The sequence below is a fragment of the Heloderma suspectum genome, chromosome 1 (genome assembly GCF_057233095.1).
Source record: "Heloderma suspectum isolate Gila_16-S chromosome 1, 16-S_ref, whole genome shotgun sequence".
NCBI classification, from domain to species: Eukaryota; Metazoa; Chordata; class Lepidosauria; order Squamata; family Helodermatidae; genus Heloderma; species Heloderma suspectum.
Window position 1 is genome coordinate 209718122 of NC_139458.1, and position 25176 is coordinate 209743297.

At 45.3% G+C, this 25176-nt stretch overlaps 1 protein-coding gene across 1 annotated transcript in view; it reads left to right on the plus strand.

Moving 5' to 3' along the window:
- Positions 1-25176, plus strand: part of CDK15 (cyclin dependent kinase 15) — a 65605-nt gene that overhangs the window by 20366 nt on the left and 20063 nt on the right. Inside the window, exons 8-10 of the mRNA XM_084818023.1 lie at positions 1010-1130; positions 6624-6717; positions 9503-9566. Of these exons, the coding sequence (XP_084674149.1) occupies positions 1010-1130; positions 6624-6717; positions 9503-9566 (279 nt within the window). The remainder of the gene's footprint in view (positions 1-1009; positions 1131-6623; positions 6718-9502; positions 9567-25176) is intronic.

Sequence of the window (25176 nt, forward strand, 5' to 3'; positions counted from 1 at the left end):
GCTTTGCTTAAATGGAGGGCCCATAGCTCATTGGTGGGGCATATGCTTGGCATACAGGAGATCCCAGGTTTAACCCCTGGAATCTGCTAGTTAAAGGGATCAGGTAGCAAGTGATGGGAAAGACCTCTGTCTGAGACCCTGGAGAGCTACAGCCAATCAGATCACACAATACTGGGCTTGAGGGATCAATGGTTTAGCTTGGTATAAGTCTTCTTCATAAGACAACTGCAGCCTGAACTTACCAGGAAGCAAGCCACACCCGTGACCTCAGTGAGCCTACTCCTTCCAAGTATATAAGGCAGGGCTCATACAAGGCAGGGCACCCAATTTTCACAGATCCCCCAAGCCTCCTGCAGCCTTCTGCACCATCTCTCATACTGACCCAGAGCATCATCTAACCCTCAAGAACAGCTTTTCAGGTGGCGTGGGAGGAATCAGTGAAAATCAGGTATGCTGCCTTAGACAAGCAGAAGTTTTTCCTCTAGTGCAGGATTGAGTAACACATCCCCACCCCTACTCCCCGCTGAACTCAGCAGCAACAAAGAAGTGTTTAAAAAGAAAAGAAATATATGGTGGATTTAGCACTATGGAGCGCTAATAGGGTCAAATTTACAAACAAGCAAAATTTGACCCCCTGAGCGCTCTACAGTGCTATGGATTTTGGCAAACTGCCTACTTTAATTGTTTTCAGAGTGCAGCCTGTGGGCGTGGGAGTCTGGGGAGCAAAAATGCCTCCCAGACCTCCCATAGTTGTCTACCCCTGCTCTAGTGCAAAACCACCATTGGATACAACCTGATGCACAGTTATCTATATTAGAGACTGCTCTGAGATCATTCACAACACAAAAGAACAAAAGAACTGTAACAGATTGTCGCTGTAGGAGGTAGAGATACACATGGCCAAACTACGCAGAATTGCCCATGTTGTTTATGTTACAGAGAGTGGCACGGAATTGTAACTTCACATGTAATTCACGTGTAATAACTCTTTTTTCTCCTATCTTGGCAGGTCTTGCTCGGGCCAAGTCCCCCCCCAGTCAAACATACTCTGCTGAGGTGGTGACACTTGGGTATCGCCCTCCTGATGTGCTACTAGGAGCCACTGATTATTCATCTGATGTAGATATCTGGTGAGACCTAACTTTGGAGCATTTAAGATGAAGCAAATGAATCTGAGCATCCACCCAGCCCCACCCTGTTTCAAATATATACAGAAGTTTGCTGAAGGGCATAATGAGAGCACTTTTGGAGATTATCGTTATAAATGTTGAACTGTACCAAAATTAAATTTTGAATCATGATACAAGAATGGCTTCCATTGACTCCACTGTGGGATTTAGGGTGGAAACTAGTTTTCCTGCTTTTTCCTGATATTGGGGAAGGCTGCTCTAGAGTACTGAATTTGAATTGTGTCCCCAAAATAAAATGATTGGCTTTGAGAAACTCTGTCTCTTGCAGTTAATGGATTGGATCCAAAGGTGGCCTTCCGCTCACCAAAGGAATCTTCCACTCACCCAGAAGGGCTTTTTGAAACCTTGTGTTAGAGTGTTGTAGGAGAAAAGTGAAACTGGGGGTGCTTCTAGGTCAGGGGCAAGCAACTTCGGACAGTCTGGGACCAATTCCTCCCCTCCCCAACATTGACTGTGCTTCAGCTGCAGCAGCGGTGGTGACCAAAAGGTGGTGGTGGTGGAGGGTCATGGTTTGCTGTCAAAATTTGGCGGCCAACCATTACAGAGGCTTAGAATGGACAATTATAAGCCTCTGTAGCAATTTGATACCAAATTCTGGCAGCAAACAGCAACCTCCCCACTTTACCCTGGTAAGAAAAAAAGCATGGTGGCAGGTACCAGCAGCTGCTGTATGCAGCCCGTGGGCTGCGTGTTGCCCACCCCTGTTCTAGATGAAGGGCTCCTAGTGCTACCAGTCAGAAGGAATTCTGCAGCAATCGTGTCTTTTTTTCTTTAATGGATGTTCTGCAGTAAGGGAAAAGTTGGAAGAAGTGGTGGGAAAACATGGGAGGGTTACGAGTGGAAGACTACAACAGCTGGACCCTCCTGTAAAATTCCATGAATGAGACAGGGTGATGGCACCATAAAAGCCTCATCTGGAAGTACCCTAAATCCACAGGTTGTTCTGCTTGTGCATCCTCTTGCACAAGCAGCTGTATGAGAACTGCTACAGAACTTACCTTGGCCATAGCTATCCATGCCCTTCTAACCTCCTGGCTGGACTACCAAAACGAATTATACATGGGGTTGCTTTGGAAGACTTCCTGGAAACCTCAGAATACAGCTGTTAAACTGCTAACTAGGACCTCTCACTGGGAACATAATTTTCCAGATCTGAAACAACTTTTCTGGCTATCATTTTATTTCTGAGAACAATTCAAGGTGCTGGTGCTTACCTTCAAAGCCCTATGTGGCTTAAGATCTGGGTAACTGAAGGATCACCTTCTTCCTGTGCATTAAGTAATAATTGGAGGGTGCCCTTGCCTTTTGAAGTTAGGTGTGTGGCAACCAGAGAAAGGGCCTGGCTTTACCTTATGCCTTTTTGGCACAAAGTAAATCCTCCCTGCCACCCAGTCTTTTAAAAATGTAAGCCGAGCTTGGCTTCATGATCTTTTTTAAAAATGATGTTATAAATGTTGCTGTTTTGACTACACTGCTGTCCTTTGTTGCTGTTTTGTTGTACTGATAGTTTTCAAGGCCAAAAACAACATCAGTATAAATAATGTTAACAGGATGGGATATACATGTTTTGTTTAAATAAATGTGCTCACGACTGCAGCCTTAGGGCAAATGCTATTGAGCAAAATATCTGTACTGCATTGTTCTTGCTTTCAGGTGGGCTGTGCTCCCTTGCTGAAGCTGTTAACACTGGAGTGGCTCTGATTTTCAATGTGCAACATTCCTTTATAGTTCACATTTTAATTCTCCTAACACAGATTGTATAAGCCTAGATTTGCACATTCACTTTATTCACCAAAATCAGAGGGCTGTTGTATGCATGATCTTTCACAGCCTTCCTCAAACTGGTGCCCTCCCGATGTTTTGGACCATAGTTCCCACTATTCCTGATCATTAGCCATGCTAGCTGGGGTTGATGGGAGTTGAAGTCCCAAGCATCTAGAGGACAGCAGGTTGGGGAAAATTGGTCTACCACCATTACAGGTACATGCATGAAAGTTTGTTTCTTGGGGCATGTCCACAGATGCCACACCATCCAATAGTTTCTATGGAATTAGAGTTGAGAAGTGAAAGTTGTATCTCTTACAGCACAATCCTATGCATGTCTACTCAGAAGTCCCACAGTCTTTAATGGGGCTTAGTCCCAGATAAGGGGGCATAGGATTCTGCTGTAAAAGAATTTCCAGTTAATTCTTTTGCGTGCATTGTTATATTTGGTGAGAAGTGCTATGCATACAAAAAGATTCAGACTTCTGGTACATATAGTGAATATTTAAATCTACCTTGAGTCGGTGTACGGCTTTGGAAGCTTGCTTTCCATGCTCCCTATGCCAGACAGTCATGAATTTTGGTAAGGATGATGTTCTTACTATGCTTACAAGCACACTTCAAAACACCCATTTCTGGCATGTGCTTAATGCCAAATGCCACCCAAAACAGCATTTTGGTGATGTTATTTCTAAGTGTGTTACCAGAAAGAAAGAGAAGTAGACGCTTCAGGCATGCACTTGAATTCATGGGAAGGAGCACTGCACATAACAAAACTCACAGAATGTCAATATGGTGAGTGCATGTTTGATGTCATCCCTGAGAGGAGTCCCTATCCTTTTGCCTCCTGCAGCTCCAGATAAAAAGAAATTAATAAAGTTCTTTAACATTGACAAAAGGAGGACTAGACACCATGTTCTCTGCAAAGCAACCACTAGAGAGCAACAGCATCACATGTACTCACATATGTTTTCAGATGGTAGAGTACAGCATTGGCCAAACAGCAGAGAGAAGGATTAGTGGGAATAAGTCAGTGAATTCTACAGCCCCAGTGGATCAAGGACTTCTTTGAAACATCATTTTTGGGGGGTTCTGTCTTCCTGGAAACTTTTGGTGCCTAGTGTAAAAACTCACTCCAATTATTTATTTGTTTGGTTATTAGCAATATTTCTATACTGCTTCTCGTTTGCACAAATCCCAGCAGTTTATAGCAACACCATAAAACAATAGAACAATACAGTAAATACTCAATAGTCCAATATTGGTGACTATTCAAGAGCTCTTAGCTGGGGGAAAGCCAAAGGAAAAAGATACATTTTCAGTGGGTGTTTCTACATTAAGCAAAAACCCAGATCCTTTCCTGAGCTTCCTGATTTCGGTTTCTTTGTGGGATTAGGAAGGGCTCCTTTACAGGGCAGCCACCTGGTTTGAACTGAGGGAGTGCCCCCGTCCCTCCCTGGCGTGTGTGCAAAGGAGCGGGGGGGGGGGGAGAGTCTTGTTTTCAAAGCTCAACTTCTGCTGTACTGTTTTCTCGCAGGAAACCTCTGACTTACTTCTGAGTAGAGATAATACCACGGTATAATTCTGCAATCCAGGGCACACTTACTTGGGAGTAAGCCACATTGAACTTAATAGGGTGCTCTGAAACAACAGAGGATATTGCTTCTGAGCTTGGTGGGGTGGGGAGCAGATGTGTCTCCCTTTGTTGCAGGGAGGCATTTTACCCTCTTCTCCCTCCGATTGAGAAATGCAGAGGCAGGAGACGCAATCAGCAGGCGATTCTTGCCCTCGCGCCTGTCAAATCTCCTTGGGTCTCCTTCCCTGCAACCCCACTCCCATCCTCAATGCCTTTGTCACCCTGCCCGCACCCGCAGCAACCAAAAACAAAGGCCACAGCAGGCAGACAGAGCGGCGTCTTCCACTATGGGAGAATTTCACGTGGAGGTCATGGCGCCCCTGTTCTGCGGGGTGGGAAAAATACTATATTTTTTGTGTTTGGGGAAAACATGGGATAGGCTGGGGAAAATGGCAGGAGACACCCTGGAGGGTAATGATGTCATCTAAAGAGCCCACAAACTTCCATGACAGAGCCATCTGAATAGCAGGATAAAAGCTCCATGTGATGAATCCCAATAAATGCCTAAAATATGTCAGTGTTGAGGCTTGACATACCGCAGAGGGGAACTCATTCCGCTGGGCGGACACCACACAGTGAAGGCTTGTCTCCCTGTCACCGCCAAACAGAAATTCATAGGCCGCAGCATGGACAACTGGGCCTTCTCTGAAGATTGTAGTGGCCTGGGAGGTTGGTATAGGGAGAGACGTTCCATGAGGTAACCTGGTCTCAAGCTGTTTAGAGCTTTTAATACTAGCATCAGCACTTTAAACTTAGCTTGGTAGCAGACTGGCAGCCACAGGCATAATATGTATATAAAATGGTATATAAAATTGGCTCGGCCTTCTTCTAGAATTGCTTTAAGGACCAAAACAGATGTGATTGGAGAGATTTGTGATTGGATTTCCCAGCTATTTTGTTTTGATTTAAAGCAGGGTTGTAGAACCCCAAGCCTGGGGGCCAAATCTGGGTTCCCCGCATGGCCATGCCCTTTCCCCCAACCACTCACTGATCAACTGGTAGTTTCCTGGCTTTTGTAGAGTTTATTTCCCCCTATTCCAAAAGATTGAAATGCCTCTCCTAAGGCTTAGTTACTGGCAGTAGGAACTTTTAGTGAAAATATGATGGTACTTTTGGCCCCACCGTTTTGCCTTCTGCCACACCTACCACTGGAACGTGGGCCCCCAAAGCTTCTCCAAAATGGAATTCAGCCCTCGCGCTGAAAGAGGTTCTGCACCCCTGATTTAAAGGCAGCTGGGGAAGATGCCAAACTGGGTTTGGGCAGTGGCACACAGGGAGGTTTGGCCCTTTCCTCCCATGCTGTTTAGCTTGTGGGAGGGAGAGGGGTGGTTTTGATCAGGAAAATAGCACAGGGGGAGGGTTAAATACCTCTTTCACCTGTCATGGCTCCTCAGCCAGTGATGCCCATGATAACAGAGGGAGGAGCTGCAGTGTAGGCTTCTCCCATGTGGACCAAGCAAACTCGCATAACCACTGTAGGATGAGAAGTAGATGTGCTGCAGTGGCTCCCTGGGGAGGGATCATGGCTGAGTGGTAGAGCCACTGGTTTGCATGCAGAAGGTCCCGGGTTCAATCCCCAGTGTCTGGGTGGGGCAGGAAAAACTCCTTCCTGAAACCCTGGAGAGGAGAGCTACTGCTGCCAGTCACTGTCAACAGTACTGGCCTAGATGGACCAACGGCCTGACTCAGTATAAGGCAGCTTCCTATGTTCCACTTGCTCAGCATAATGTAAAAAGGGACCCACTGATGCATCAGCCTGTCTCTGAAGGTCTGAAATAACAAAAAAGGGAATGAACTAATCCAAAACATAAGGGATCATCTGGATTGCCTCAAGCATGTTATGTCAGATGTGTGTGCGTGCATGTGTGTGTGTGTGCATGTGTGTGTTTACATCATGTGGAATATTTTTAACATGCCGATACGTACCATTCAATGCCTTCTAAAACATTTTGCACGAGACTTATTTATGTGTGCATTTTAAGGTCTGTATTGTGTGGGCTGATTGAATGAAGAGAATACCATTTTCCCTCCAGGGGTGCAGGCTGCATATTTGTTGAGATGCTTCATGGTCAGCTGCTGTTTCCAGGGGTTTGCAACACCTTTGAACAGTTGGAGAAGATCTGGGTGGTGAGTATGATGATCCATTTGGGGAACTGAAACAAAAATCATTAGCATCTCAAAGGGTCAGCGCACACATGCGCGCACACACACGTGCGTGACTCACAACGATGAATGCTGAAGAGAAAAAGAATTTGATTGAAAGCCTCAGTCCTGACATGTTAAATTTAGGGTTGTATCCCATAAGCTAATCTATATTTGGCAATTTTCTTACAAACACTAAGATAAATGAAAGTGACGCCTCTTTGATGTCTCCTCTTTCATCAAAAATTAAAAACCAATTAAACTGATAGCAGATTGAAGGAGGCACACAAAAGTGGAGTTGCTGCACTTTCTGTTCCTTCTTGTTAAACTCTTTATTTTATTTTAACTTTTTAAAGTTATGTACTGCTGTTTTGACATGTATCCCTCAAAGGTGCTTGCAGCAGAATGTTATAAATAACCATTAAAATAGTATAAATCAAATTACAATCCTTTAATTACTAATAAAAATGAAAAAACCTTCAAGCTGGACCCACCTCTCAAAACTCTTAACTCTTAGGTCTATTAAAGAAAAAGTAGATCTTCGCTGATCATCTGGAATCTTTATTTTGGCTCATCTGGCTGCATGCACAAATTTAGTACAATTTGCAAAACCAAAACATTAAAAGCACTTTTGTTTTGTTTTTTACAGTGACAGTGCCCAGGTTAACTCTTTTGTTGTCTGAGCTTGCACTTCTGTTGCGGAGACTGCCTTTTCCCAGCATTCAACCTGCAATTCGTAGGTGTTGGGAAGATTCAGTTCTTCCTCCCAGCAAGTGCTATCAGTAACAACTAACTTGTGGAGTGACAGCGATCTGGGTGTGGGGCTGTCATGGTACCCTTGTGGGACAGGGCCTCATGACATCCGTGGTGATCAGCGATACAATCCTCTTCCTCATGCCCATACAACTGTCTGACTATTTTCAAGGTGCATCTTATGTTTCCATTACTTTTCTCTTCCTTTTGAAAGGGTGGGGGAGCCCCTGTTGCCTAACACATGGGAGTCAGGTAGCTTCATAAAATCACAGAATAGTAGGATTGGAAGGGGCCTATAAGACCATCGAGTCCAACCCCTTATGTAGCCTTTGAAAAAGAAATTTTGTCAAAACACTAGCAAAGCTAGCCCCTAGATTAGAAAGTTGTGTGTGATATCTGTGAGTAGATAAGAAGGCCAGTCCCTGTTGCTGGAATCTGCCTCAGCCCCACTCATCCTTGCACCAAATCCATATATTTAAAAAACACACCTGAATAGATAATAGTCAAGTCAGTGATATACACAGTTATCTGTGCTCAGGTTTAGCACTGCTTAACAAAATGCTACTACCTTGCCCTCTGCCCCCACCCCCACACATCTCTACACCAGCCTAAAATCCTGCATTTAAAACAGAGCTTCCTGCTTCCGTTTTAAATGCAGGATCACAACGACTCCCTTTTTCACCCGCTTCCTTTCCCCCCACCCCCTTCCCCCTTCTTCTCCCCATATCTGAGTCTTCCATTATCTTTCACTGATCTCGCTCCTCTTCTTGCCGCTTTTCCTCTTTTCACGGAGGAAACTCAAGCGGAACACAACGGGGTGATTTGATAGCTCATTATCTGCGATCTATTTAAAAATGGAACAAAGGGCATTTAGCGCAGGAGATGCCTTGGAGTTCCACGGTGTCATGTAAAGAGCCCGCAAACTTCTGTGCTTGAGCGATCTCAATAGCAAGATAAAAGCTATGGGAAGGAACCCATAGTTACTCTGATCCATTGGTGTCCGTGGATTTCGCAGAGGAGGAGAGGAACTGAATCCAGCCTCCTGCTTCCCCTCCCAAAGAACCAAATGCCAGGATTTTGGCTTTTTAAAGAGGACTCCTTGCATGCAGCCCTGTCTGCAGGATCAGATAGGGGAACCAAATTTGCAGTCTCTCGTTGAGCTTTCTGTTCCCCATCCAGCTAGTGATACATGCGTGGAAGCAGGTCCTACACTGGGTGCGTCTGGAGATGCCCACGCACCCTACCCTGCCCAGAACAGACCCCACCCTGTTACTACTTTTGCAAGTGCAGTGCACCCATACCTCTATTTTTGGTGAACTCTCTGTTTCAAAATGTACAAGGTAGAAAGAAGTGTTTGGATGCATATTAATATAATTAATTGCATTCAGAGTTTGGTGAATATCCTTTTAAAACAAAGCAATACAACAGGTGCAGTTCTAAAGACAAACAGTATCCAGAAGAGCCTGGCCTTGCATCTTCCATTCAGCCAGTGAAAAAAAGCTTGCTTTGGGGTTTCTCATTTTTATTGGCATGGATTTGTTTGTTTGAGGGCAGAGTTCTAAGGTAGACTCAGAGCACCTAATCAAGATGCAGTGTTCTTGAGGCCCAGTATGCCTTTGAATTGTGCCCTGAATTGTTTTTGAACACCTGTCAGAAGATCCGTTTACTATCTATTCCTTTTCATCTCAAAACAGCAGGGGTCTCTATCACAGCCACAGTGAACGGCTTTTGAATGCCTATCATTTGGGGAAGCGACTACTGTCAAGAGTCAGTCATCAATGCAATCCTGGTTTCCAGGGGAGCACCTTAGGTGTAAATAAGACTGTACAGTGATTCTTACAACTGCTGATAGGAAATGCCACCTGTTGGTGCAGTCACTCAAACACGTTTGTATTCCCAGCCATCCTGGCAAGAAAACCTTGCTGGGCCCCTTTTCAGGAGTGTAACTGAGAGCAGAATCTAGGCTGCATACATATATTTTGGAGAGACATTAATCTTTGTCTCTTGCTTTGTGCAGGTACTGGGGGTCCCAACAGAGGAAACCTGGCCAGGAGTTTCCAAACTTCACCACTATAAGCCAGGTAAGATCTCGCTGGCCACCATTTCAAATGGTATATATGCTGCTTTTCACATGAGTAAATCCATGATTGGATCCTAAAGTTAATGACACTTTGAAGAGTTTTGGGGTCAAGAGTTCCCATCCATAAAGCAGTTTTGTGCTACACAGGATAAAGGTTGTAGAGCAACTATGAACATTAACAGCACCGGGGGGGGGGGGTGTGTTTCAATTTCAGCCAAACACGGACGTTTCCCTCAGGCTATTCCACTTGGCCTCCTCCTCCCTATTCTGCCTTTCCTAGACCCATGGTTTCCTCTTCCCCTCTCATATACTCCCCCTCACCACCCCCTGGCCTTTTCTTCAGTCCTCCTATGTTTAACTCTCTTCTCTACTCAACCGACTGCTTCTTCTCTTCCCCTTTGCACTCCTCTCTGGCCCACTCCCTCTCATTCCTGTGGAGAACTCTTCCACTCATACTTTCCCAGCGGCTTCCCTTCTTTCTACTGTCTTCCCTTCCTTCAGTGTTCTTTTCCTAAAAGCCCCTTTCCTTGAGGCCTCCTCCTCAGGCTCCTGCTTCTCAGTCCACCACCTGCTGTGATGTTCCTTCAGCCTCCATGTACCTAAGTTCACCTGTGTCCTTCGTTCTGTCTTTCACTTTCCCCCTCAGGATGACAAGGCTTCAAGTGCATTGCCACATAATGGTAGTGGGCAGGGTGGTGGGAAGGGTAAAGCATTGGCAGGCTGGGTGCACTGTCTGCTCCTTCCATTGGCCATGCAACTATTGTGCTAGGCACTGTACATGTGCATCACAAATGCAAAGTCCTTGCTCTGCAAGATCTGCAAGAAGTAACAGGTGGATACCACAGACTGAATAGTGGCATGATCTCAGTGACATACCACAGCGCTGGTCATCAGAGGTTGCTATGTGTGTATACTAGCAGCCTATGTTTGCCAACTTTTAAACGCTGATTTTGCTTTGTTACTGCAGATATGGCAAAGCCCTTATCCTTACTTTATAGGGCCAGCCCATCATGTGTTACATAGAATAGGCAAGGGCTATTTGGTTTAATCTTTCTGGAGACAGGTTATAAGGTCTATAAGCCCTTCTGCCCATATTTTTGATTCTGGCAAGGGGAGAAGTGTGTGCGTGCGTGTGAGAGAGAGAGAGAGAGCACGCACAGTTGCACACGTGATTTATAAAGCAAATTTCTTTTATTCCCATGCAGACTGGGTGAGAATTCTGTGTCCTGAACTTCAAAGGGCCAGTTGTCTCTTATTTTGATGTGGGCAGATTGAGAAGTACGCTTTGAAAAGCAGCCTTTCTTTCCCCTTTCCTTTCCATTCCTTTCCTCCCCCCACCCACTTTTTTTTTTGTTTAATGTTTTCTCATGGGATATATTTCAGAGCAGTATACCCAAGTGTCAGAGAGGGGGGCGGGCAGGGGAGGAAATGATCAACACCGATTCTCAACCTCTCAGCAGGATCATTCTCTAGGAAAAAAATATTAAAGTGAAATATTAAAAACCCTGAAACGTGAAATCCATCCATCTGCGCATTAGCAGATGTGTCTTGCTTGCACTTGGAGAGATGAGGCGGGGGCAAGCTCTGTTTGAAAACCAGGAGAGTCAAGAAATGGTGGTAGGGTGCGGGAGGTGGGGGAGGTAGAGATGCTTTCAGCCAGAGGTTTACAGGTTTAGCAGAGCATAGTAACATCTCTTCAAAGAAGTGGGTGTTGCTCTGTGACTTGCTCCAAACTGCCCTCTTTTGGCTCCGGTGCTTGAAAACTAAACATCTCTTATTTTCACATGCTGGCTGTGATTGGCCAAACAATAACCCGAACTTGCGTTGTAAAGGTCTGGAATCTTTCGCACAATTAGTCGAGACTCATTAATCAAACTGGCGTGAAATGAGAATGTGTCGCCTTCCTCTGCAGACTAGGGGTCTGTATCCCATCCCCATGTAACAGTTGGGAGGTGCAGCAGGGGAAGTTGGCTTGATCTTAGGGGTAGCTCTATTGCAGTCAGCCACTTTGAAAACAAAATCGAGGGAGATATGTATTCTGGCACTGGAGAGAGAGCAAGAGAGAGCGCACATAGCCTTCAAAGAACTAAATAACTTTTTTTTCTTTTGTAAGCAAAAGAAACACAAAATGGTGAGGGAAGGCTGTGGTGAGAAAGGCAGTGGCCTTGCAGATTAGAAGGGTTATTCACATTCATCACTTCTTTCTAAAAAGGGGCCTCGATAAGTGCCAGAGCAGGGGAACAAGTAGCTCTGAATAAAACATTCAAATAAACTCTTCTTAAAAGGCCACAAAATGTAGTGGTTTGAAGAGGAGTTGCATCGCTATTTGGGAATGGGGTCACAGGCACTGTCTAATACGGTACCCATTACATTTCTGCAATCACATTCCGTGCAGCATTTGAAGTGGTGTTGTGCCTGTCAGCATAGGGTAAAACATACACACACCATATTATCAGTGACAAAATATTGTGGATTTAGAGCACTGTGGAAAGACAGAACAAAGGTCTTGATGGAAGATCCCTGGATCCTATGCAACACAGGTGTGACAAAAGCCCACCCTCACTGGAAAGGTCCTGTTGCTAGGACAGGAGAGTTGTGAAAACATTGTAAAGACACTGTAGAGAGCTATGTGCGCTCTCTCTCACCCCAGTGCTCTGTTTCCAAGATCAGATTGAAACACAGTAGTATGAAGCACGGTGTTCTGCAACAGAGGCTGTTGCTCAGGAGACAGGATGGCTGGCCTGCTCTTCTAGCCTTGTCTTCTTGAACTAATCTAAGTCTTCTTATGGGGTGTTTGATTGTGGTCATCAGCCTAACCTTCTCACGTTGCACCTGTAAAAAGTGTCTCAGCTGTTGCTCTGGATTTAGTGAGGTTCACTGATGCAGACATACTAGCCCTGTTTGCACAGAATGGTAAACCAGGGTTCTGACAAATCCTGGCATAACAATATAAACAAGCTTGTGTGGGTGCATGAAACCCGTTCCCTCCCACTTGGCTCCTCTCTCTAGCATGAACCACTAAAAGAACCAGAAATGGTTTGGGCAATGTGTTGTCTGAAGCTGGGATCCTGGCTTGTAGCTCCTTTTACAAGCCAGGATTGTAAAGTAGGTCTTGTTTTTACAAATCTTGGCTTATTTGTTAGTTTGTAAGGCTGATGGCAGGGCTTGTATCTCCTGTTTATTGATGTGAGTCACTTTGAAAGACAATAAATGTCTGAAAAAATGATTAAAATCGCTAAATTTATTTATTTATTTATTTTGGTTCCGCTTTTCTGTAAGGTGGCATACAGAAACAATTAAAATTGATAAAACAATAAAACAATACAATACAATACAATCATAACAATTACGGGGGGCGGGGTACAGTGCCCACCCTAACAGACCCACTTACAGTCTTTGCCTGCCGACAGAAGGACAGTAAAAAGGGAGCAAGCCTAGCTTTCCTTGGGAGTTCCAAATAAATAATCCGTTTTCACATTTGTTTTACCAGACACTATGGAGGAGACACATGGGGGGAGATATGGGTTGGTAGAGGCCAAGTGTACCCCATACCATCTAGTTAGGCCCTGACAATATACTAGCCAAACAAGCTCAGAATGAGGAGAGAGTGTTCTGCAAGGAAAACTGAAAATTAATCAAAAGGTCATTTGAAGTTGGTGCGCATTGAGGCTATTAATCCTAAAAGAGAATTGCAATAACATTCTGACAGAGGAAAAAGCATTTTACTTTACGTGAATATAGGATTTAAAATACAATAGTGCATAAGCCAGTTCCACGGATATTGGTGGCATGCCCTGCTCAAGACTATTTGAAATATTAGCTTCAAATATACTTTTCACTGCACCTTTTCACATTGAGATTTCATATATGTTTTTCTGCCTTAATTGCGCATATCTTAGTAACATTTCAGGAATGTCAAAAATCAGTACATAGGAGCAACATTGCAAATTCCATTCCTTCAGAAATTAGGACTTTAAGAAAAATGCAGATATGAATAAGACATGCAGTACTTTCAGAACGACAGTTTGGAACTGGCTAGAAGGAAACTGGAATCCAAGGGTTACATCCAGCGGTGTCCGACCACTGGTGGAACAGATTCCCCTTCTCCCTGCAGCCCCCAAAATCTGTTCTAGAGAGCTGGAGGACCTGCTGGAACAGATTTGGGAGGGGTACAGGGGGAGGGGAGGAAGCGGAAGTCCCACTGCATGAGTGGAAGTCTGTTTGCATAACATTGGATGTCATCCCAAGTGCAGACTGACCCTATGATCATAAAGCCTAGTTCACAACTCAGCGGACAGGCAAGAGTCATCATGTGTTGGAGAATGACTCCCCCCTCCTCCCCCACCCCCCCCACCACACAGATCATATTACAGGGGATTGAAGTTCCACATGGATACACAATCACACAGATGCAGAATTCACATGATCATTCTATTTAAGGGTGAAGAATCTTGTGAATTGGGCACAATGTGGTGATCACATGTGACGTTAGCTGTATAATATAGGGGAACATTACTCCTTCACATGAAGACTTTTGCCAATTGGATAAGTGTTTGTGACTATCAATCTTGGGTTAATTTACCCACAGCTCCTCCATTCCAGAGTAATGTTATCACTAGTCATACATCTGCCTTCTTAGGTGTTGTGTTCACAGTATGGAGAATAGTATGCTCTAAAACAGGGGTAGGCTACCTGTTGCCCTCCAGATGATGTTGGACTCCAGCTTCCATCAGCCCCAGCCAGCCTAGCCAATGGTCAGGAATGATGGGAGTTGGAGTGCAACAACACCTGGCGGGCACAGGTTGCCTACCCCTGCTCTAAAGGTTACCAAAAGCAAAGACTATGGATAGCAAGAATAGGAGTCATTTTAGATCTGAATCTGTGTTTTTACTCCCACTGCTCCCAATTTGTCACTTCATCATATTCTCAAACTTATCAACCGATACGCGGTGGTTGGCATTTTTACCCGGGAGATTGCAGTCAAGTTTGAACTGCCTTGGGCTATAACGCAAGAGAACCATTAGCAGAGATCTTTTCTAATTCACAGCTCTTAGGTGTTTTGGCTGAGACACAATACTGTACATTTGCTCACCACCACACCACCCCCAAAATGGCCACTACCATTGAAATCAATACATGGCCACATTGGCGAAGCTTGCCAGGTTCTAGATCTTCTTCGAACTGTGATCGTGTCAACAGAAGCTACATTTTCCTAATGGACGTAAATAGCCAAGTTGCAACAGATTGTAAGCATGCATCTGATTTTTCACATTCTCCGTATGATGCAGTAATGAAAATATCTTAATTGAGACTCAGTTTACACCTTGGAGGAAAGGAAGGAAGGCACCATATCAGTGCTGACTCCAGGTTTTGGGGGGCCCTTAGGCGAAACACCCTCAATGGGCCCCCTCCCTCAGTGAGTCTACCTTCACACTGCCATTGCTCCTCCGCCTCCTTCTCATTATTGCTACCACTTGCCTGCTTGACAGGCAGAGAGCCAGGAAGCAAGTAGGCAGGGGCATCTCCTGCTCCTCTTCACCACCAGCACTGCCACAGTTATCCGGCCAGAGTGAGATGCAGATTGCAATGGTGAATAAGAGGAGCACATCCAGTGGGCTCTTGTCAACAGGCCCCTGCTGGGGCGTGGGTCAAACCATGCCTACCCTTAACACCAGCTCTGCACCAACTGCAGGAACAAAGGGGGACGAGACCTCAAACCCTTCTCGGGAAGATTATGGTCTTGAAAAGCATTTAAAGGGGCACTGAAGATCCTTTATTATTGCCCAGCACATTTCAAGTATTATAGCTCTTCCTTGTGGACAACTCTTTCAAAGAGAAACCACACCATCTTCCACACGAGTTTTAAAATGGTGTGGAAGACAGTTTTGGTTTCTCTTTGAAAGAACTGAATCAGAGTTGCCCCCAAGGAAGAGTTAGATTATTCAGAATACACAGGACAATAAATTATCTCTGTGCAATTCACACATGCAAGTAGAGGCAGCTTCATGTGGCAAATTCGTTGTGGGAAGCAGTTTGGCATGCAATGCTGATGATTTTTTGTAGGTTTTCAGTGGCATGGTGCAAAGGACGTCAAAACAAATGGCTTGCCCATGCTACTGATTGCATGAGTGAGTCAGGGTTGAGATTCCCTGTGATGCTCTTTGTCTGTTCTCTGACTACAGGCTAGAGTATGTCAGTTCTGCTGGTTTTGCCTTGTGCTTGTTCATTGGGTTGGCGCCCTATTTTGCTGCTTCAGGAGGCAGTCCTTAAACTCTGTTAATGCCATTTTCCCCCCAAAGCTCTCCTGCTGGGTGAGCTTAAATCCTTGCATTAATCTACTGCTGTGTTCGTTTCACCATGCTGAAAAGCAGGACATTTAAATCCCCTCTAAATTCATCTCATGCTTCCAAACGCCAATGGCGTGATCTTTTTTCAGACATGTTAGAATTAGACAAGTTAAAATACAGATACCTGGGGTCAAGGATGGGAAAGGATTAAGGATAACAGAACATGAAACTAGTTGCTGCTGCAACCAAAATGAAATGCCTTCCTGCTGTGTGGAGAGTTTCGGCTTGTTTGGTTTGAAGCAGGAGTGAGGAACATGTGGCCTTCCAGATGTTGGTGGACTGCAACTCCCATCAGCCTAATGTTTCAGGTGTTCCTGTTCACTTGTTAAAGTGATCTCTTGGTTAGGACTGCCCATGTGACTAATATAAAAAGCATTGCCTTCATTCTAAATGAGCATCATTTGCTCTTAATATCATCAATACATAGCCAACTCTGATTAGTAGGTAATGTGAATTTAATATGCAATCCTTGATTGGCTGAGATCACTCAAGAAGGATTGAAACAGAGAGAAAATAGCACTGACACAGAAATGGGGTGGGGAGGGAAATGGCTGCAAACTGATGTAAACAGCCTCCCCTCACCTTGGTTGTCTAGAAGTAAAAGGGAAGTAGGAGTTTTATTTGGCTGAACCTTGTTTGAGCACAATAGCATGTTGACATGAAAATGCTTCTGGCTTCTAGGCTACGAAAGTGGTTTTCAAACTGTGTGTTTGGGAGTTGCTAAATGAGGAGGTGAGTAATGACAGATGAGCTTCCATTACCAATCATCCCCTACAACATATAGCCACAGGCAGGGTTCGTCTATGCGTTCACAAGGGTAAAAAATAGTGGGGTGAGGGTGGGGAGAGTTCATCCATTTTCAGTGGAGCAAAGTGGGGGGCATTACTGATGGGAGCAGCAGTCATCATTTCCCCCTTCAGAATGCCCCTGTGAATGACGCTACACTGGGGCCCCCAATATGGTGCCCATGGGCACCAACGTGCCCACAGACACCTCCCCTGGCACCTGCCGGGCTTCCTGCCTCTCCTGATTTAAAAAAAGAAAAAATTGTTTTTAATTAAAACATTGTTTAACTGGGAAGCACGCATGGTGCAAAGCAAAGTGCTGCCTTCCAGTGCCATCTTCCTTTCCAGAATGATCCTGGGACCCCACATGGGCACCAAAGCATCCTTAGGAAATGAAAACAGTGGGTGGCTGTGGCCCAGCACTCCATTCTGAAGTGTGCCTAGCTGCCTAGAGAAAGGTGCACTGGGAGGATGGTAGGGAGCGTTCTGCGGGGCCAGATGGGTTAGTGGAGCGTAGTGAGAGTTGTTTTGCCTGTGCTGTGTGTGTGTGTGTGTTGCCTTTTGGGGGTGTATGTGGTGTGTGCTACCTTGGTTGGTTGGTTAGTTTTGGTGTAGGGTATGTTTTGTCTTTATTTGGGTGGCGGTGGTGGTTTGGTGTGTGTTTTGTCTGAGTTCGGGGGTTGCTATGGCCATGTGCTTTGTCTGTGCGCAGTATGTGTGTTTTACCTGAAGTTTGTTTATGCGTGTGAGGTGTGTGTGTTTTGCCTGGTTTTTGGAGGTGCTGGCTGTGTGGGTGTCTCGCCTGTGTGTATGAGCACAGACCCCACTTCTACCTGGTACTTCGGCTCTTGGGCAAATTACTCTTCTTTTAGCCTCACCTGTTCGCCTTCTGCGAAATGGGTTTTTTGTGACTGGTGACACCAACCATGGCATCCATTTTGTGAAAGTGCCCATGACACACACTCAATATCCAGAATCAGCCCACCAGCTGAAAAAAGTTGGGGATCCCTGTCCTACATCATCACAGCATCATTGTTGTTGTTGTTCAGTCGTTCAGTCGTGTCCGACTCTTCGTGACCCCATGGACCATAGCACGCCAGGCCTTCCTGTCCTCCGCTCTCTCCCGGAGTGTACTCAAGTTCATGTTCATTGCATCGGTGATGCTATCTAGCCATCTTATCCTCTGCCGACCCCTTCTCCTTTTGCCTTCGATCTTTCCCAGCATCAGGGTCTTTTCCAGTGACAGCATCATTACCAGAGTATATTCTGGAGGTGGGGGAATGGCAGCTGATGGCTGGGGGAAGGGGACACCATTTCTTCCCAATGCTTCTGGGAGTAGCACAACATAATATATAACATTGTTCACTGACACATTCTGTGGATGGGAAATGGTGGCCGCCAGATGGCAGCACTGCAACAAAATTGGTGGCAGTGAAAAGGAGAAGCTAACAAAAAGGGCAAGCTGGTTTTATCTCCCAACCTCCCAAAAGCATCAAGCCAGAAAGAAGTTCTTCCCTGACAACTTTCAGCTTTGCCTTAAATACCTTTTAGAAAGAAATTTTGAAGATAGTCTCATCAACTCCCCACCCCCACTCTAAACAATGAACTTCTTTTTAAAGGGTCCCTTGCTTTTTCACTCTCTACCAGCATATGGAAGCAAGAAATAACAAGCAGTCTTGCAATACATTTTAATATAAATGACATCTAAGAGCTTGAATTTAGATGTTTTTACAGCTTTTTTCTTCCAATTTTGGTACTTCATTTAAAAAGAATCCCTATAGGGCAGAAGGAAACAGAATTCTAAAATGAAGTAAATCTTTCTTGCCATAAAAGCGTTTAGATCTAAAAGCAACCACTATAAGGTGTGCGCATCAACAAGGGAGTTTACTTTCTACCAGGGCCTTGAGGAAGCCTTATTGACAGAGTCATACTGTACACAGAAAATCACAGTGTGCCTTCAATCCTTGTAATTTAAGATACTCAACCATAAATACTTTGTGGCCTTTGAGTTGGCCTAATAACGGTATTACGGTAATGTGGATTTTGGAACTTTTCTTTTGGAATAAATAGTTTGAGCTTTGTATGTGAGGAATTCAGGATGCAGTCCTTACACATTGAACTGGGAGTAAGCCCCATTCATTTCAGTGGGGCATACTTCTGAATAGGTGTACATAGGTTTGCACTGTCAGGATCCGTTCCCTCGCCACTCAGCCATAAAGCCCACTGTGGGATCATGGGCAAATCACTATAGTCCAGCCTAACTTCCTCTCATGGTTGTTCTTAGGGCAAAAATCAACCCAATGTCTGCTATTCTAAGATCCTTGGAGGAAGACAAATACAGGAGAGTCTTGTGGCACCTTAAAGACAAATACATTTGTTATGGTTTAAGTTTTTGTTGATTACAGTCCAGTGATAAAGTTGATTGGCTCATGAAAGCTTATGCCATAGTAAATTTGATAGTCTTTAAGGTGCCACAAGACTTTTTCTTGTGTTTGCTGCAACAAACACATGGAAGGGGCCAAGACCATCGAGTCCAACCCCCTGTTCAATGCAGGAATCCAAATCAAAGCACCCCTGACAAGTGGCTTTGCTAGACTGCAACTCCCGTCAGTCCTAGCCAGCACAGCCAATGGTCAGGGATCATGGGAATGGAAGCCCAACAACGTCTGAAGAGCCACACGTTGCCCTCCCCTTGGTTTAGTGGGTCCATGAACAGCTTGACTCCCAGTGTGGAAGCAACCATGTGATTGCTTGAACATGGGTCCAATTCATAAACAGCCCAAACCCAGCACACTTCCATCGTCTTTGCAATGATTTGACAAATGGGATAACCCCTATTTATGCAACCCTGAGCTGAAGGGTGGGAAACAAATCTGATAAACGGAAAGATAGATCAGTGTGGAGGCATGTTAAGATAATCACATGACCACTGCAAGACTGTAGATCTGTGCTACAGTCTTGGGATAGTCACCAGTGTTTTAATGGCTACCTTTGTGATCCTGAGTATAGTTAGACTGTTTAAGTTCCATTGGCTTCAATAGTACTTAAGGAGCCCACCTATGCAGGCCTGTAGCCTCTGATACTGCTTACACGTATGATTAGGACCTCCGACACAGTGCTAATGTAATTAAAACTGTGTGGGGGGGGGGAGGTTGGCCTCACTCGTTTTTTGGACTAAAACAAAACATCAGTTTCATTAGCTCAGATCCAAACCCAAACATTGTAATGCATGGTAAAACAGCTTAACCTTTCTGTTTCAAAATGCATTGGAGCGTGTGTGCTTCTGTTATATTACATACACTTATTACAAAGACCTTCTTATAAAAGACAAAATCTGACCCACATGCGTCGGTGGCAATCACCCTGGATCCTATACACTTCTGTCAGTAAATCTGCCCTGGTATGCCAACAAAACCCCTGCTCCCCAACGATGAAGAGCAAATAGTGTGCAAGAGAGATGAAGATACAGAAAGGCTTTTTATTTTCATTATTCCCAAATATAAAGGGGATAAGAGGCCATGCAAATGTGCGTTCTGGCAAACAACCTAGCAGCATGCATCTGCACCTGATGTGTGGTAACATTCTCGCTTGCACTTGGTAAGACGATTCAGAGGACTAAACTACTCAGAACACTTTGGTCATCTGTATGATCTCTGTGATGCTCAGATTACATTACTTTTCTTCTAGCCTTAAGCCAGGAGTTGACTGTAATAAACGTGGCCTGTTGAAGATCCATGCCGTTTTCTCCCCCCCGCCCCCTCACACACACAGCAATCTGCACACCTCCATCTCATGCCAGTGATTGTTTACAAATGCTGGAGGTGCAATGTGCTTTTCATATCAGGGATTTTAAATTCACAGATTTAAATCATCTTATCTACCCAGTCTGGGAACTTTTTTTTAATCACTTATCTCCAATCTGTAGTCACAGTGTCTTGCATTCTGGCAGTTATGAAAGGGCTACTTAAATTACATGAGAGAGCTCCAAGGGAGTCTTATAGTCATTGTAATCAAAGCAGCAGCTCACTCTCTCTCATATACACACACACACACCTACCTACCTACCTATACGCTGTAAGTCAGTATGTTTTATTGACACTGAAATTATGGTGAAGTATATTGCCGTGGTGACAACCATTATTAATATTTGTATAATTTAGGTGGGGCAGGGAACAGTGTTGAGGTGTTGGAGGATAAAGCTGTGTGTGGCACTCAGCCTGCCTTAGGCCTCCCTAAGTTGCCCTCAAGTGTAGCAGAGGATGCTGTCCCGTCACCAATGTTGAAGTAAGATTCAACTGCCAGCCTAGTTGGCTTCTGTGTGTGGAATGGGGAGAGTGCCATCTTGTCTACCTCAGGCAGCAACATGTCTTGGGTCCAGCCTGGCTTTAATGTAACGGAGCACAGGTGTTCTGAAACATTAAGATATCCCACTAATTATTTTTGTTACAGTTCAAGTTTTTGGCCCCTTGAAGCCCTGGTCATACCTTCTTTGAGAATTACAGGGCCTTCTTTGTGGTACATTATGGCTAATTAAAGATCATTGGGTGATCTCAGGCAATCACGTCTACGAGTCTCCTAACAATTCTTTGCATTAAACAGAAACCATGATTCAGTACAGATGAAAACTAGAGCCAATCTACATGGTCAATGTGGAAGGAGCGCACATCAGGGTCATTTGTGACAGATGACATTGTCGCCAATCCGCAGCCAACCAGCAGCTTCCCTCTTCAAAAGCTGTATTTTTGGAAAGTCCTTTTAGTCTGTATTTTTACTTAAAGTGGCTCCCAGGCAGTTCTGTTGCAGTGTGCCCCACCCACCCACCCCACATTAAATCCTGGGTGTACCTCTGTGATGTGGTCAAAGGGTGGGGCTGCCCGTTCTCTCCCTCATTCACTCTTTTTCCCCATTGGCAATAGGATACACAGTCTGCAGACAGTATTTCCCTTTCAGAATACCGCAGTTGCATATTTTTGAAGAGTCACGATAGCTGAAGAGTCAGGATAGCGAAGTAGCTGCTTTCGCCAGTCAGAGTAACTAGCCTGCCTTTCCAATTCATAAAAGCATTACAGTGCTGTTTCTAGCCTTCACAATTGCACCGTAGTAGCTTTCGCCATTCACAGTAACTAGCCCCTTTTCCCATTCCTAAAAGCTCACTTCCTGTCCTCCTCCAATCAGCCTCCAGTCAATTAAGTTCAAATATGATCCTGATATGAGATTGAGCTACATCACACATGTCCGGCAATCCCAGGTTATACAGAAAATGGGGGTGGCAGGTTTGTAGTATATGAAGTTCCAGCCATAGAAAAGAAATGCAGACAGAGCAAGGCTGCGATCCTCTGTGCTCTTCCCAGGGAGTAAATCCTGCTGAATACAATGGGACTTCCTCCTGTGTTAAAAGGCGTAGGATGACACTTCATGGCTGCAAAACCTGGGCACACTGCCTCCCTTGAACAGCATGAGGTTTACTTCCAAGTAGGATAATGTATAGGATTGAGCCTCACGGAACTAAAGTGGGGGGAGGGGGCTCTCGGCACTGGCTGCCCCCTGCTCCTTCAGCTCCTGCTACTGAAGGCTCCTGCTACTGGGCACCCTTTGCCTTCCCGTTTGTGTATTCTTTATTGCGCATGACATACCGTGAATAGCTGGCCTGTGGACAGACATCCTGCATGGAGGGAAAGGGCTGAAGTTGCCTCCCCCTGCTAGCCTCCGCTTCCCCAGCCCCAAACTCTTGTTTCTGCAGGAAAGCCTCCTCCCCTGCTCACCCCCCAATGCAGGGGTGAGCATGGACAGGGGTGGAGAACAAGCCTCTCTCATTCAGTGTGCAGGGTTGATGGGGTTCAGTTCTACTCTCCCCACCCGGAATGAGAAGCATTTTCATATGACCTGTGAAAGTGGGTTTTAGGTGCTGTATACTCCGCTTTTCCTGATTCCTGTTCCCCTGATGGACCAAAGCAATTTCAAGAAAATCCGGATATAACCAGAAAGCACTTCTCATTCTGTTTCCATGGAGATCCCCCCCAGGCTTAAAACAAAAATGCTTTTTAAAGCATTCCTTCTCTTTTTAAGCAGCCTGGCAGTGGTCTGGAAAGCAGACTGGAAACTGGACCTCAAGAAAAGAAAACTGGAACATAGAATGGAACTAGGAAGATGGGTTGACAAGCAATAGGAATAACCAGGAACAGCTTTGACAAATAAGACAGAAAACTAGAGATGATGAGGAACGGCAGTGATACTTGTTGTTCACACAAGTGCCCAGGGCCAACCAGGAATCAGGTCAAGGGTCAGCAGGAGCCAATCACCATCCTCGGGGGCAATATTAGCTTTGTCAGGCGATCTATGCCAGCCACTCCACATGGAGGAGTCCCGGGCGTGTTCAGGCTAATGCTTTCGTTGCATTTAATTTTAGTTGTGCCTGTGTACGTATGCACTTCTGCCTCCTATTGAGTGCAGAGGATTTTCCTAGTTAATACTGAATTTGCCCAATTGCACCCATTTCCCCAGACTCCCCACAATCAATGTGAAGAAGTCTGAATGTGCCCAAAAGGAGGAGGGGGGAGGGGAATAGAGTCTTGCAATGGGATTGTGAAGCAGCTTGGTTTAGCTTGCGTTAAATGATCAGACTAATAAAGCTGAGGGTCCTTTTTAGATCATGCGTTTAGGCTTCTTTTTTAGATAATGAAGTTTGCAAATGCAAAGGTGTTATTTGTTGTGTGGGACCGCAATATCTTTCTTCAAGGCAGTGGGATGCTACATATTTCCAGCACTCAAACGGCAATATTTTGTCATTAGGAAATGCAATTTTCCTCCAGCTAGCTAGTTTTGTGCGCTGCTATATATAATGCAGTTGCACATGAGAGGGCCCAGGAGTTGTGGGAGGGGAGAATACACTTTACCAGGGTCTGGGGACTTGGGATTGGGGCCGGGGGGGGGGGGAGCCCAGGCTATAGCCTTGTTACCAGCATCAAGGGTAGATGCTGTTGGGCACCCACACCCCGGCAGGGGCCCCTTGCCAAAAGCCCCCTGGAATTGCTCCTCCTCTTCAGCATTGCTACCTGCTTGTTCATCAGCCCTTCACTCTCGCCCAGTCAATGCGGTGGTGAGAAGGAGGAGCAGGAGATGCCAGGGCCTGTTTGCATCATCATCTGCCTCTCCGCCTGTCAAGGAAGCAAGTGGGAGCAATGCTGAGAAAGAGCAGGTGGAGCAATAGCAGCTGGGGACAAAGGGGGTGAGGAGGCAGCCTCACTGAGGGAGGGGCCCATTGAGGGCTCTCAGAAGCCCGGGACCGGCACTGACCCTGCAGGAGAAAATGAAGGCTAAGATCATCCTTGAGGATATTTATCCCTGTATCTGTTATCTGTTGGATATTTATCCCTGTATCTGTTAGAAACTGTTAGAGCAGAACAAGCAGCATTCTGAACAGAGGCTGAATAGCAGTTATACCGTTATCATACCGTTATCATCACTATTGGTACACATGACACCAAGAGAGTTGCTGGCCTTCTGGCTGCTCCAGAACAGAGAGAGTATGCCAGTGGAGGCTGGTGGCTCCGACTTCAGTGGGGCTATAAATCCATTCTGGGTTTCAGTCAGAACCAGCCAGAACTATAAAAGAGCTATCCAAGGTTCTGAACCCTAGCCCCAAAATGGTTCAGCACCTTGGGTAGCATTTTAAATTCAGCATTTAAAAGAGAGAGAGGGTCCAAGCAGAGAACAAGGTTGCCAGGTAGGGTCAAATGCAAAGGCAAGTCTGAAAACAGTCTAGGGTCTGAGCAGATAAGCTCCATGTAGAGAGCAAGGTAGCCAGGCAAGATCAGATTCAAAGGCAGGTCTGAAGACAGGCCAAGGGTGCAATCATGGGGTGTGGTGGGTTTCCGGCGAAGACAGCCAAGCAGCCAGGGATACGCAAGCAGGGGACTAAGACACATTCGTGTGCCATTTCTCTGCCTAAGACTGAGACTTAAGCCTGAGCTTCCTGAGCCCCACCTAGGGCTCATCTGCAATTTATTTATTTATTCATTCATTCGTTTCGTTTCTATACCTATACTGCCCAACAGCCAAAGCTCTCTGGGCGGTTCACAAAAATTAAAACCACAGAGTGCAGCATAAAACAATATGAAAGCTTAAAACCACAAAATAACAGTGCAACCAGACTAAAACCTAGCAGCAATGAGGAGCTTTAAAATACAGATTTAAAACACCAGAGCTAAAAGATAGGAAGCTAAAATGCTGAAATGCTGGGAGAATAAAAAGGTCTTTACCTGGCACCGGAAGGAGTACAATGTAGGTGCCAGGTGAACCTCTCTAGGGAGCTCATTCCACAGCCGGGGTGCCACAGCAGAAAAGGCCCTCTTCCTGATAGCCACCTGCCTCACTTCCTTTGGCAGGGGCTCACAGAGAAAGACCCCTTAAGATGATCTTAGGGTCCAGACAGACACATATGGGAGGAGGCGATCCTTCAGATAACTGGGCCCCAAGCCAT